Source organism: Sapajus apella, unplaced genomic scaffold (assembly GCF_009761245.1).
Source record: "Sapajus apella isolate SASKATOON/1434 unplaced genomic scaffold, GSC_monkey_1.0 scaffold3, whole genome shotgun sequence".
Taxonomy (NCBI): Eukaryota; Metazoa; Chordata; class Mammalia; order Primates; family Cebidae; genus Sapajus; species Sapajus apella.
Genome location: NW_022436943.1, coordinates 9938059 through 9949061, shown reverse-complemented (window position 1 = coordinate 9949061; position 11003 = coordinate 9938059). Strand labels below are relative to the sequence as shown.

The 11003-nt window shown below is 40.8% G+C and overlaps 1 protein-coding gene across 1 annotated transcript in view; it reads left to right on the top strand.

Moving 5' to 3' along the window:
* The first annotated feature begins 1473 nt into the window (after positions 1 to 1473).
* NECAB1 (N-terminal EF-hand calcium binding protein 1) overlaps positions 1474 to 11003 on the top strand; it is a 155190-nt gene continuing 145660 nt past the window's right edge. The window contains exon 1 of the mRNA XM_032249579.1: positions 1474 to 1883. Within this exon, the coding sequence (XP_032105470.1) occupies positions 1491 to 1883 (393 nt within the window). The 5' untranslated portion in view covers positions 1474 to 1490. The remainder of the gene's footprint in view (positions 1884 to 11003) is intronic.

Here is an 11003-nt window from a genome sequence, read left to right as displayed (position 1 = left end):
CACACACCTCAGGTGATTCCAATGTACAGGCAGAGCTGAGAACAACTGGATTCATTTTTTTTTTAAAGCACCCATCTACAAAGCAGCAGTCGGACTTGGGTGAAGTGAATGAGACACTTAGAGCACAAAATTTAAGAAAGTCACTCAGGATCATGAGAGCGCAGGTAGGGCCTGAGAGCAAGTGCTTCCTTCCATTCTGTGCTCAAAGTGCCCCACTTGCCACACCTAGTTCTGACCCTGCTACAGAGCAACTGTGAACCATTAGAGTGAGGGGGACTTGGATTCCTAGACTAGTCAGCGCTTTAGTATTGGGATTTGCAAAGCCCAGGTAGGATCTGGGATTCTGTATATTTACAGGAATCCCCACTAGGCTACTTCCAGCTTCCATGTGCTTTCCTGGTGCCATGCCGTTGCTTATGCTGTTCCCTCCGCCTGGAAGTATTTTCTTTCTATTTCTATCAAGTATGGAATATCTACTGATTTTTAAGGTCCATTTCATATACTGCCTTTTATATGAAGCTTTTCTTGGTCCCCACAGCCAGATTGTAACCGTCCCTCCTAAGAAACCCATAGCACATTTACATGCCTTTAAGACATTCACATGTTGATCAGCACTTTGGTTGTTTGCGGGCTTGTCTTATTGAAAGAACATGTTTACTTTCCTGTGAAGGACACAAAAAGGAGATGTGGATCCTCTCTATCGGTTTCCACTGGCAGACGCAGAGTCTTGTGTGTAGACAAGGCTTTCTCTTCTGCCTTTTCTTGCTCCCAGATAGCTCAAGTTTGTAACCGACACATACGCATTTTAGATTCCCAATAAACTGGATCTCTTTCCTGATGAAAGTTGTGGTCAACTTCCTATTTTTACAGGCTTCACAGAGGCCCTCACATATGGAATAACTACTCTGGTTTAAATGGTTAAACACAGATAAGGACCGCATCTTTATCCTGACTTTGGAAAACCGCATTGTTGAACGTTACCTAACAATCCTTGGCCCAGAGCAAACGCTGTGAAACCTACTCTGGGCAGAATTCATAGCACCGCCTTTGTCAGCAGCACTGCCAAAGGTAAGCCTCAGAACCCTCTGTGGTGAGACCACTATGACCATTTTACTGAGGAGGAAAACTGAGGCTTACAGGTTTAGTAAGTTCTTAGAGAGCAAGATAACACGGAATGGCTCAATCCCTACCCCAAACCCGCTGCTCCCTGCTTGGTGGTACCCATGATCCTCGCCTCTGCCTTTGGGAAGGGTAAGGGAGAGAGGCCGCTGGGACCAAAAGCAAAGCGAGTAGAACCTGTCAGAATTCTTTCCTACTTATGGTATCCACTCTGAGGTGAGGCTGGGGTGTCCTTACTTTGCGCTTTGGCTGCTCAGGACAAACGCCCTGCCATCCGTTCCCTCTCTCTCTCCGAAAACCCTCCTCCGTCCCTGTACTTGGAGCCATCGTTGGGTGGGCAGGGGCCCCCAGGTTACCTCCAGCCGTGGCCAATGGCCGTGCCGGGGGCAGAGCCCGCTCCCCTCCGCCCGTTGCTAAGTGCGAGGATGACACGGATCCAGACGCCGTCAGCCGCGAGAAGGGAGAGGCGAGAGTCGGAGCGCGTGGGAGCGCAGAGGCTGGAGGAGGGAGGGGGACCCCGAGCGCACAGAGCGCGGAGGGAGGCGCGCGCGGGAGCGAACATCCACCCGGATCCTGAGCCAAAGCAGCAGCTGCGGCCGCGCCCTTGCCGGAGCCCGTGCGTCCGCCTAGCCCCGCTCCGCCCGCAGTGGTCAGGGCTGCAGAGGATGGAGGATTCCCAGGAGACATCGCCATCCTCCAACAACTCCTCGGAGGAGCTCAGCTCTGCCCTGCAGCTGTCCAAGGGCATGTCCATCTTCCTCGACGTAAGTACAGATGGCAGAAGCTAGACGGGTGCTTCCCAGCATCTTTCTTTTCACCTCCCCAAAGGAAGGGGTTCGGTTCAGGTGCTGACCAGCCAATGCTTTGTCCCTAGAACACGGGCGAGAACTACTTCCTTTGCCTCCAGAAAACACCGATGCAAATGAAGAACAACTGTCCCTTAACTTGCAGCTAGGGCTGTCCCAGACCTGCAGCTTGTGGCTTAACAACCCTTAAGAAAATTACAAAAGTTAGATTTTCCAACAGGCTGGGTTTCATAGGGACACTATTGCAAATACAACAGTCAACATTTGCATGCATAGGACATTTTAAAGGGGCGCAAGGTGTGCGGGGGTGAGGTGGGGACACTGTCCCAACTCATCTCTAATGCGCCCTATTTGCAGCCTCCACCCTCATGGATGCGCTCAAGCAACCCAGCGAGGGAAGCAGCAGAGATTGAGAGGCCCTCGCCACCCTCCCCCAGGCCCCCTTGGAAAACAATTACTTTGAGCATATTTGTTTTTCTTTCTACAGGGGTGAGAAAGATCATTTTCATAATTATTCTTTTTGTCACTGCCACCTTTTCTATTTTCCCTTTTTCTTCCCTGATATTCTCCTTCTCTGTACCTCTCCAAGTTGCAATTACCATTGTCATCTTTATCAATTCTAGCTTTTGACTGTCCCTTTGGTCCTATTTCTCACTTCGGTATCGACTGCCTGCCTTCATTACTCTGACCTGATCACATCCTTTCTTTTCTTTCTGTGCTGTTTTTCTTCCAATATGCTGTGGTTTCTGTCTTTATGGCACTTTTATTTCTTATTTATTTATCGATTTTGTTTCCTCACCGTCCTGCTGTTTCTGTTCTCTGCATTTTTCCCTCTGTTGCCCATCTCTTTTCTCTGCTTCAGGGCTTCTCTCAGCTACTTGCCCAGCTCAGGGCTCTCCCAGCCCCTCAGTTGTCACATTCATGCTGTTGCCCGAGGTCATGTCTAGCTCAGTGGGGACAATTCTGGCTGCTTCTTATTGAGGCATGATAGAAAATGGCAAAGGGTATAGAGGAGTGCTATGTGCTCTGTCTTCTACCCTTCTCTGAGTTATCCTTTCTTATTATAATCAAAATGAGTGGGAGATGGGCCAGAGGCCAGATACATTTGTTCATGGAGAGATAAAAATATGAGGAAATCAAGTTATTAGTATCATCATGGTGAGGCAGAGATAAAGAGGTTAGGAAGACGCAAAGAACTCTCCTAAGTTTATTTTGAATGGATTGGCCAGAATTCTTTTTAACTCTAGGGAAATAAACTCCTATCAATAATTCAACCTGTTGTAAGGCAAATGATAGAAGCAAGGTTCAACTGTATGTACTGGCAGACTTCACCCCTTATCACCTGGTGGCTGCAGTTGGAGATCCAGGCATTCTGGAATGGTCACCTCCTTCCCACCAGATCTCAGGTGGGTGATTCCTATTGAGCCATTCAATCAGATGTTGAAGTATCTTATCCTTCATGAGAATTTATCTCTGCCTTTGGCCAATCAGATGATGTTATTGGTGCTGATAGCTTAACAGACTGATATTATTTCAAGTTTTGCTGTTCAGGGCCATAAAGCCCTTGAGGAGGTGAGCTGGGAGAAGAGAAGGGCACCACAACACACCTTAAAAGTCAGGGCCCATGGAAATCATGTCAGTTATGAGGCTGACAAGTAACCATGAAGTTGATTGAAAGGGAACAACTGGGGCCTCCATTCATTCTGACCTGATCTTCACTCCATCGCACATCGACATCAAATGCTTCCCTGTGCTTTTTAAAAAGCAGTTCACAAACCCTGGTGATAGTGTGGAGATGAATGGATTAAAACTATACAAATGGAAAGTCATCTTCCTGACTCATACACCAGCCATAGCTTAAGTGTTCAACGGCAATGTTTTTAAAAAGAGAAAATTAAAATTTCATTTTTTATTATGTATGCATGATTGTTTTCAAGTCTGTAAACAAACAGCATCAGACTTGTACTAAAAGAACTTGTAGTCTATTAATAGGGTGCTCTTGCTTTTTTATATTTCAGGGATTTAAAAATAAAAATATGAAACTGATTCTATATGAGAAGTTTTGACATGCTTGTCAGTAAAATGCTAGAGTCTACAAAAAACACCTGCCGTTGGATTTTGTCTCAAATGGAAAAGATTTTGTTTACACTTTTCTTTGAGTTATTTTGTGAAAAATCTAACACTGATGAAATATGTGATATGAAAAATGATTTGTTACTTAAGAATTTGTGAATTATTCATTTCTGGATCATATGCTTTTAGCAAAATAAAATGTGAAATATACATGCATCACTTTATTAGATTTAATATATTCTAGTGGCACTAGCAAGGAAGATTACTTTTAAAATTCTCTTCATATTATAATAAATAGGTGATAGATATTACCTGTTCCAAACTGGAACAAGTAATTATCTGTGTGGCCTCTGTGTCATACAAATAATTTCCAAATTTGAGGAAAACTTTGATTTCTAGAACTTTTTATTGCAATGTCACTGGAATAATCATTTAAGAAAGGATGAAACTGCTATTGAGGATACTATTAATGACATGATACACATGACCAGCTGGTTAGAAACTAGAGAGAGATTTTAACAAGAAAATCAGAGACAGATTTGCCACAACTGTTGGCTTTTGCTCACTATCCTCTCCAAATCAGCAATAGTAATGTCTATGATACTTCTGTTGTGAGTATGAAATAAGAGTTCATAGTCTAGAAAATGGAAACAAAAAGCGTTCCATAAATTTAAATTATTATGGTTATTTCAGTGTTCCACACTGAGTGGATAAGTAACAGCAACAGTAGCTAAATCCACAAACTGATATGGGGACTATTTCTTCATAAATCTAATTTATATAACTGCCTTGCTAGAATATGACAGAATTAATTATCAGTTCATCATAAATACTCTTGAATACCTGTTGGGGGCTTAGAAAACCTACCATTGGTGCCAAGGTATGCCAGTACATTGAGGCTGGAGCGAGCATTTGCACAGAGCATGCCACAGGAAAGGGACTGAACTGGGTCCTGGCAACACAGGGGGCCAGGGGGATGACTGTTGCTTTTCCTTTTACACCAGTGGACTATCATTTCCCAGCTTGTTGCATTCCAGCTAACAGAGGAGGAACTCTAGTTTGGAAAACTAGTCCGTATAGCATACGTCTCCTCTTTTGAGTCATTACATTAATCAACTCCACTACTCTGCAAAGGGAGAAAAACAAACCTTCAACTCACTCCCAAAAGCAAGATAAATTCCCAAATGAAATTAGTTTGGGAACAACTTCGCCCACCCAATACCACTTTCCTTGCCCATCAGTTTTCTTTTGATTTTCAACTAGAAGAGAAGTGACTATTCCTCACTTCACTGCTGAAGTGGGAAGGAGGCTGAGAGGTTGTGAAGGGGAGGAATGACTTTACTGCTTATCTTCCCTTCTTTCCTTCATCTAAGCATGCACACTCATGTACATTCTGAACACAAGATACAGTGTGTAGACAGGAACTTGGTGAAAAGAAGAATTAGTTTCTCTTCACAAGGGTACTTAATGAAGTATCTGAAGCCCTGCATATGCTTATTTATATGACGTGTGAGATGGACAGAGGACTGTCAAAGCAGAATGAGGCTTCCAGATGCAATGGTTCTGTGAGTGAATTCTGTTATAGCCACACACCACCCATCTCACCTTGACACACACACACACTTGCTCATTTGAGTGAGATCATCCAGTTCAGGAAATGGCAGTTAGCCCCATCATTGTCTACCCTCATTGGTAAGGCAATTGTCACTCTTGTAGTTATAGGAACCAGCAGAAATTAGAAAAAAAACTTAATGCATGCTGCGCTTAATACCTAGGTGATGGGTTGATAGGTGCAGCAAACCATCATGGTACACATTTACCTATGTAACAAACCTGGACATCCTGCACATGTTCCCTGGAACTTAAAAAAATTATTATTATTATTTTTGAGACAGAGTTTCTCTCTTGTTGCCCAGGCTGGAGTGCAATGGCTCCATTGCAGCTCACCGCAACCTCCACCTCCCTGGTTCAAGTGATTGTCCTGCCTCAGCCTCCTGAGTAGTTTGGATTACAGGCATGCGCCACCATGCCTGGCTAATTTTGTATTTTTAGTGCAGACAGGGATTCTCCATGCTGATAAGGCTGGTCTCGAACTCCTGACCTCAGGTGGATCACCTGCCTCGGTCTCCCAAACTGCTGGATTACAGGCATGAGCCACGGTGCCCAGCCAAAATAATTATTTTAAAAAAGAAAAAAAAGTAAAAGTTAGTCTCACTGCTATCATACATTAAAAATTGTTTGCCCACACTGGACCTACCCTAGGCAACATTGAGAAGATGAACGTGTGCTAATTCCATCTCTCCATCCATCTTTCAGTCCTGCTTCCTCACATCCAGTTTCAGGGCAACTAGTGGCCCAGTAGTGAAACTACCTGCTGGAAGTCCGAACCCACGTACCCTGACTCAGACACTTGCCTTCCCTGGGTGGTGGGACTCCATGTTCTAGATGTGTCCTGGGTCCCTGCCTTATATTCCAGTTTCTCAGGAATATACAAAGGGATTATTTCACCTCGTTATCAAATCTTAATCTAATGCCTGGTAGGAGGCACTGAGAAATATTAGTTCAGTAAATGATGATTGTGTCCATTTTTTAATGCTTCAAAGAAAACATTTGCCTTTTAACACCTTCCTTCAATAACTGAAAGTGATAAATAAGGAATTTTAGTCAAAACCATCAAATAAATTTTGATATAAAGGAATCTATTTGATAACCTTTAAATTGTAGCAAAAACACAGTATTACCTGTCTTCAAATTTTGAGCCTGACCATAATATTTAAATTTGTTTACCATCCATCTAGTAGTAGCAACCTTAAGATCAGCTGACACAGATTATTCTGGTACCATAACATAATGAGCTTGATTCTCATCTGCAGTACATTTTTTATTAGCCCATGGACTCAGACAAAATTTGGAACAGAGACAGTTCTGTTCATATTTAGTTACAAAGAACTGTCTTAATAACAAAAACTGCCGTTTTGATTTCATCTCTAAGAAGCTAAATGCTACTTGAGATTGTTCTTTATGAAATGAAATGAACAGAAGTCCTGGGTCTAACTCTGTGGTGTATGATTATTCCTATTCTAGTTACTTTGAATTCCTGAGGACAAAATACAGCTTGAAATAGAATCTTAGAGTGAATCAAAAGTAAGAAATAGGATGTGTTTCATTTCTCCCTGACTCTCAGCTGGGGATCCATGGTTGCAGAGGACAGGAAGAAGCTGGTTGTGATGAAAGAATGAATCCTCAAAATCCCCACTAGCAATTACCTCTATAGAGGAAAAAAGAATCTGGGTCTCATTTTGCTTTAAGCATAGCTCTTACTATTGAAAGCAGTCCTCCGGCAGTAATTACATCAATTTAGTAAAAAGGATCATCTTCTTCTCCATGCAAGTCTAGGTGATACATACCTGTTTCTGAAAAAGTTTCATGAGTGAGATCTTTAGTGGTAATACTAGTGTCTTATAATAAAACACACTGTGGCAATGATTAGACTTATCTGTACCTCATTTCCGTGAAGTCGGCAGAATGAAAGAAGGATAACGTTTTTGTAGTAGAAAGCGGTAAAACAGACAACTTGGGAATAAAAATGATTGCTCATGTTTCAAGCTGGCCAGCAAAAAGTGACAATCTAAATATAAAAATAGCTCTGGTTATTTAACTATAACTACAAGTTACTTAAGAAAAAAAATCCTCAAGGGCCCCTTCCAAGTAATTAAAATTTGTCTTTGCAATATGCTAGTGGGACATCCTCTTTGGTACTGTATATAACATAACTCTGTAGTGTGTTATCCAGATCATTTTCTATTAGCATGCCTATCAGGGCTAACTTTATTGCAGCTAGCAGAAAAAAATCATACAAACTGTCTTAAGATTATTTTTGAAATAATTTATTGGCTCCTATAATGAAAAAGCAGAGATCATCTCATCAAGATTGCTTAATCAGAGACTCAGGGAGTGCTATCTGGATCCGCCTTCTTCAAGTCTCTGAACACTGCTTTTTTGGGTGTTGATTCTTTCCAGGTTATATATTGCACTAATTTCCTAGGGCTGCTGTAACAAACTACCACAATAGAATGTACTCTCCACGGTTCTGGAGGCGAGAAGGGCAAAATCAAGCTTTTAGCAGGATGGTGCTCCCTGGGAAGGCTCCAGAGAGGAAACTGTGTCACAATTCTTCTCTTGCTTCTAATAGCCCCTGTCAGTCCTTTGGCATCCTTGGCTTTCAGCTGCACCATGCCAATACCTACCTCTTTGATCATATGATTTCTACCATCTATTTCTGCATCTCTGAATTTCTCTCCTTATAAGGTCCCCATCATTGGACTTAGGGACCACCCAATCCAGCTATATTTTATGTTAATATGATTATCATATGAGCAAATCCTATTTCTTCTCTTTTATAATTTAAACTTTTATTTTAGATTCAGGGGGCATATGTGCAGATTTCTTACATGGGTATATCACATGATGGTGAGATTTGGGGTAGAAATGATTCCATCATCCAGGTAGTGAGCATAATACCCAACAGTTAGTTTTCCAACCTTTTTCCTCAACCTTTTCCTTCTGTTAGTCCCTAGTGTGTGTTGCTGCCATCTTTATGTTCATGTGTACCCAATGTTTAGCTCCCACTTATAAGTGCGAATATGCAGTGTTTGGTTTTCTGCTTCTGCATTAATTCACTCAGGAAAATGGCCTCCAGTTGCATCCATGTTACTGCAAAGGACATGATCTTGTTCTTTCTTATGGCTGTGTAGTATTCTATGATGTATATGTACCATATTTTCTTTATCCAATAGACCATTGATGGGCATTTAGGTTCATTTAGCATTTTTGCAATTGTGAATAATGCTGCAATGAATATAAGAGTGCCATGTGTCTTTTTGGTAGAATGATTTATTTTCTTTTGGATATATAGCCAGTAATGGGATTGCAGAGTCAGATGGTAGTTCTGTTTTAAGTTCTCTGAAAAGTCTCCAAACTGCCTTCCACAGGATGGACTAATTTACAACCCCACCAACTGTGTATGGGCATTCCCTTTTCTCTGTAGCAGCTCCAGCATCTGGTTGTGTTTTTTGTTTTTTAACTTTTTGATAATAGCCATTCTGACAGATGTGAGATGATAGCATATTGTGGTTTTGATTTGCAATTCTCTGATGATTAGTGATGGTGAGCATTTTTTTCATATGTTTTTTGGCCACTTGTATGTCTCCTTTTGAGAAGTGTCCGTTCATATCTTTTGCCCACTTCTTAATGGGGTTGTTTTTGTTTTTTGAAATAAGTTCCTTACAGATTCCGTATATTAGTACTTTGTTGGATGCATAGTTGGTGAATATTTTCTCCCATTCTGTAGATTATCTGATTACTCTGTTTTTACTCTGTTGATGGTTTCTTTTCCTGTGCTCTAGCCCTTTAATTTAATTAGTTCCCACTTGTCAGTTTTAGTTTTTGTTGCAATTGCTTTTGAGAACTTAGTCATAAATTTTTTCCTAAGGCCAATTACTTCTTAATGTCCAGAATAATATTTTCTAGGTTTTCTTATAGGATTTTTGTAGTGTGAGGTCTTATATCTAAATTTTTAATCCATCTTGAGTTAATTTTTGTTGATAGTATTAGATAGTGCTCCAGTTTCATTCTTCTGCATATGACCTACTAGTTATTCCAGCACCATTTATTGAATAGGGAATCCTTTACCCATTATTTATTTTTGTTAACTTCATTGAAGATCAGATGGCTGTAAGTGTACAGCTTTATTTCTGCATTCTCTATTCTGTTCCATTGTTGCATCTGGTTTTTTTGTTGTTGTTGTTGTTGTTGTTGTTCTAGTACCATGCTGTTTTGGTGGCTGTAGCCTTATTGTATAGTTTGAAGTCAGGTAATGTGATGCCTCCTGCTTTGCTCTTTTTTTTTTTTAGAATTGCTTTAGCTATTCAGGCTCCATTTTGGTTCCATGTAAATTTTAGAACAGTTTTTTCTAATTCTGTAAAAAATGACATTGGTAGTTTGATAGGAATAGTATTGAATGTATACATTGCCTTGGGTGGTATGGCCATTTTAACAATATTTATTTTTCCACTTCATGAGCATGGAATGTTTTTCCATTTGTATGTGTCATTGTTGATTTCTTTCTGCAGTGTTTTGTAATTCTCCTTGTGGAGGTCTTTCCCTTATTTGGTTAAATGTATTCCTAGGTATTTTATTTTTTGTATGGCTGTTGTAAATGGGATTGTGTTCCTGATTTGGCTCTCAGCTTGAATTTTATTGCCGCATAAAAATACTACTGATTTTTGTACCTTTATTTTGTGTCTTGAAACTTTATTGAAGTCATTTATCAGTTCCAGGAGTCTTTTGGTGGAATATTTAAAGTTTTCTAGGTATAAGATTATATCACCAGTGAAAAGAGATAATTTGGCTTCTTATTTTCCTATTTGGATGCCTTTTATTTCTTTCTCTTGCCTGATTGCTCTGGCAAGGACTTCCAGTACTATGTTGAATAGGAGTGGTGAGAGTGGGTGTCTTTGTTTTGTTCTAGTTCCAGTTCCAGTTCTAGTTCTAGCATTCAGGGGAATGCTTCCAGCTTTTGCCTGTTCAGTATGATGTTGGCTGTGGGTTTGGAATAGATGGCTTTTATTATTTTGAGATATGTTCCTTCAATGCCTAGTTCGTTCAGAGTTTTTATCATGAAGGAATGTTAGATTTTATTGAGGGCTTTTCCTCCCAAACCCCTATTTCCAGATAAAGTTACATTCACAGATACTGAGCATTAGTACTTCAGCATTTAGTTTTGGAGGACACAATTCAACCTACAATATATCCAATAACAAAATGACTGATAGCAATGCATTGACTATATATTCCCAAGTTCAAAGCCAGCAGAAGGTATAGTATGTCCCTCTCCTAACCACTCAAGCAAAACCATGGTTTGTCATTCACTGGCCCTAATGTGCTCATGTCTGAGCAGTCACTGTTTCTCAGACATGAGTGCTCTGCCCAACACTGGAGCACCTA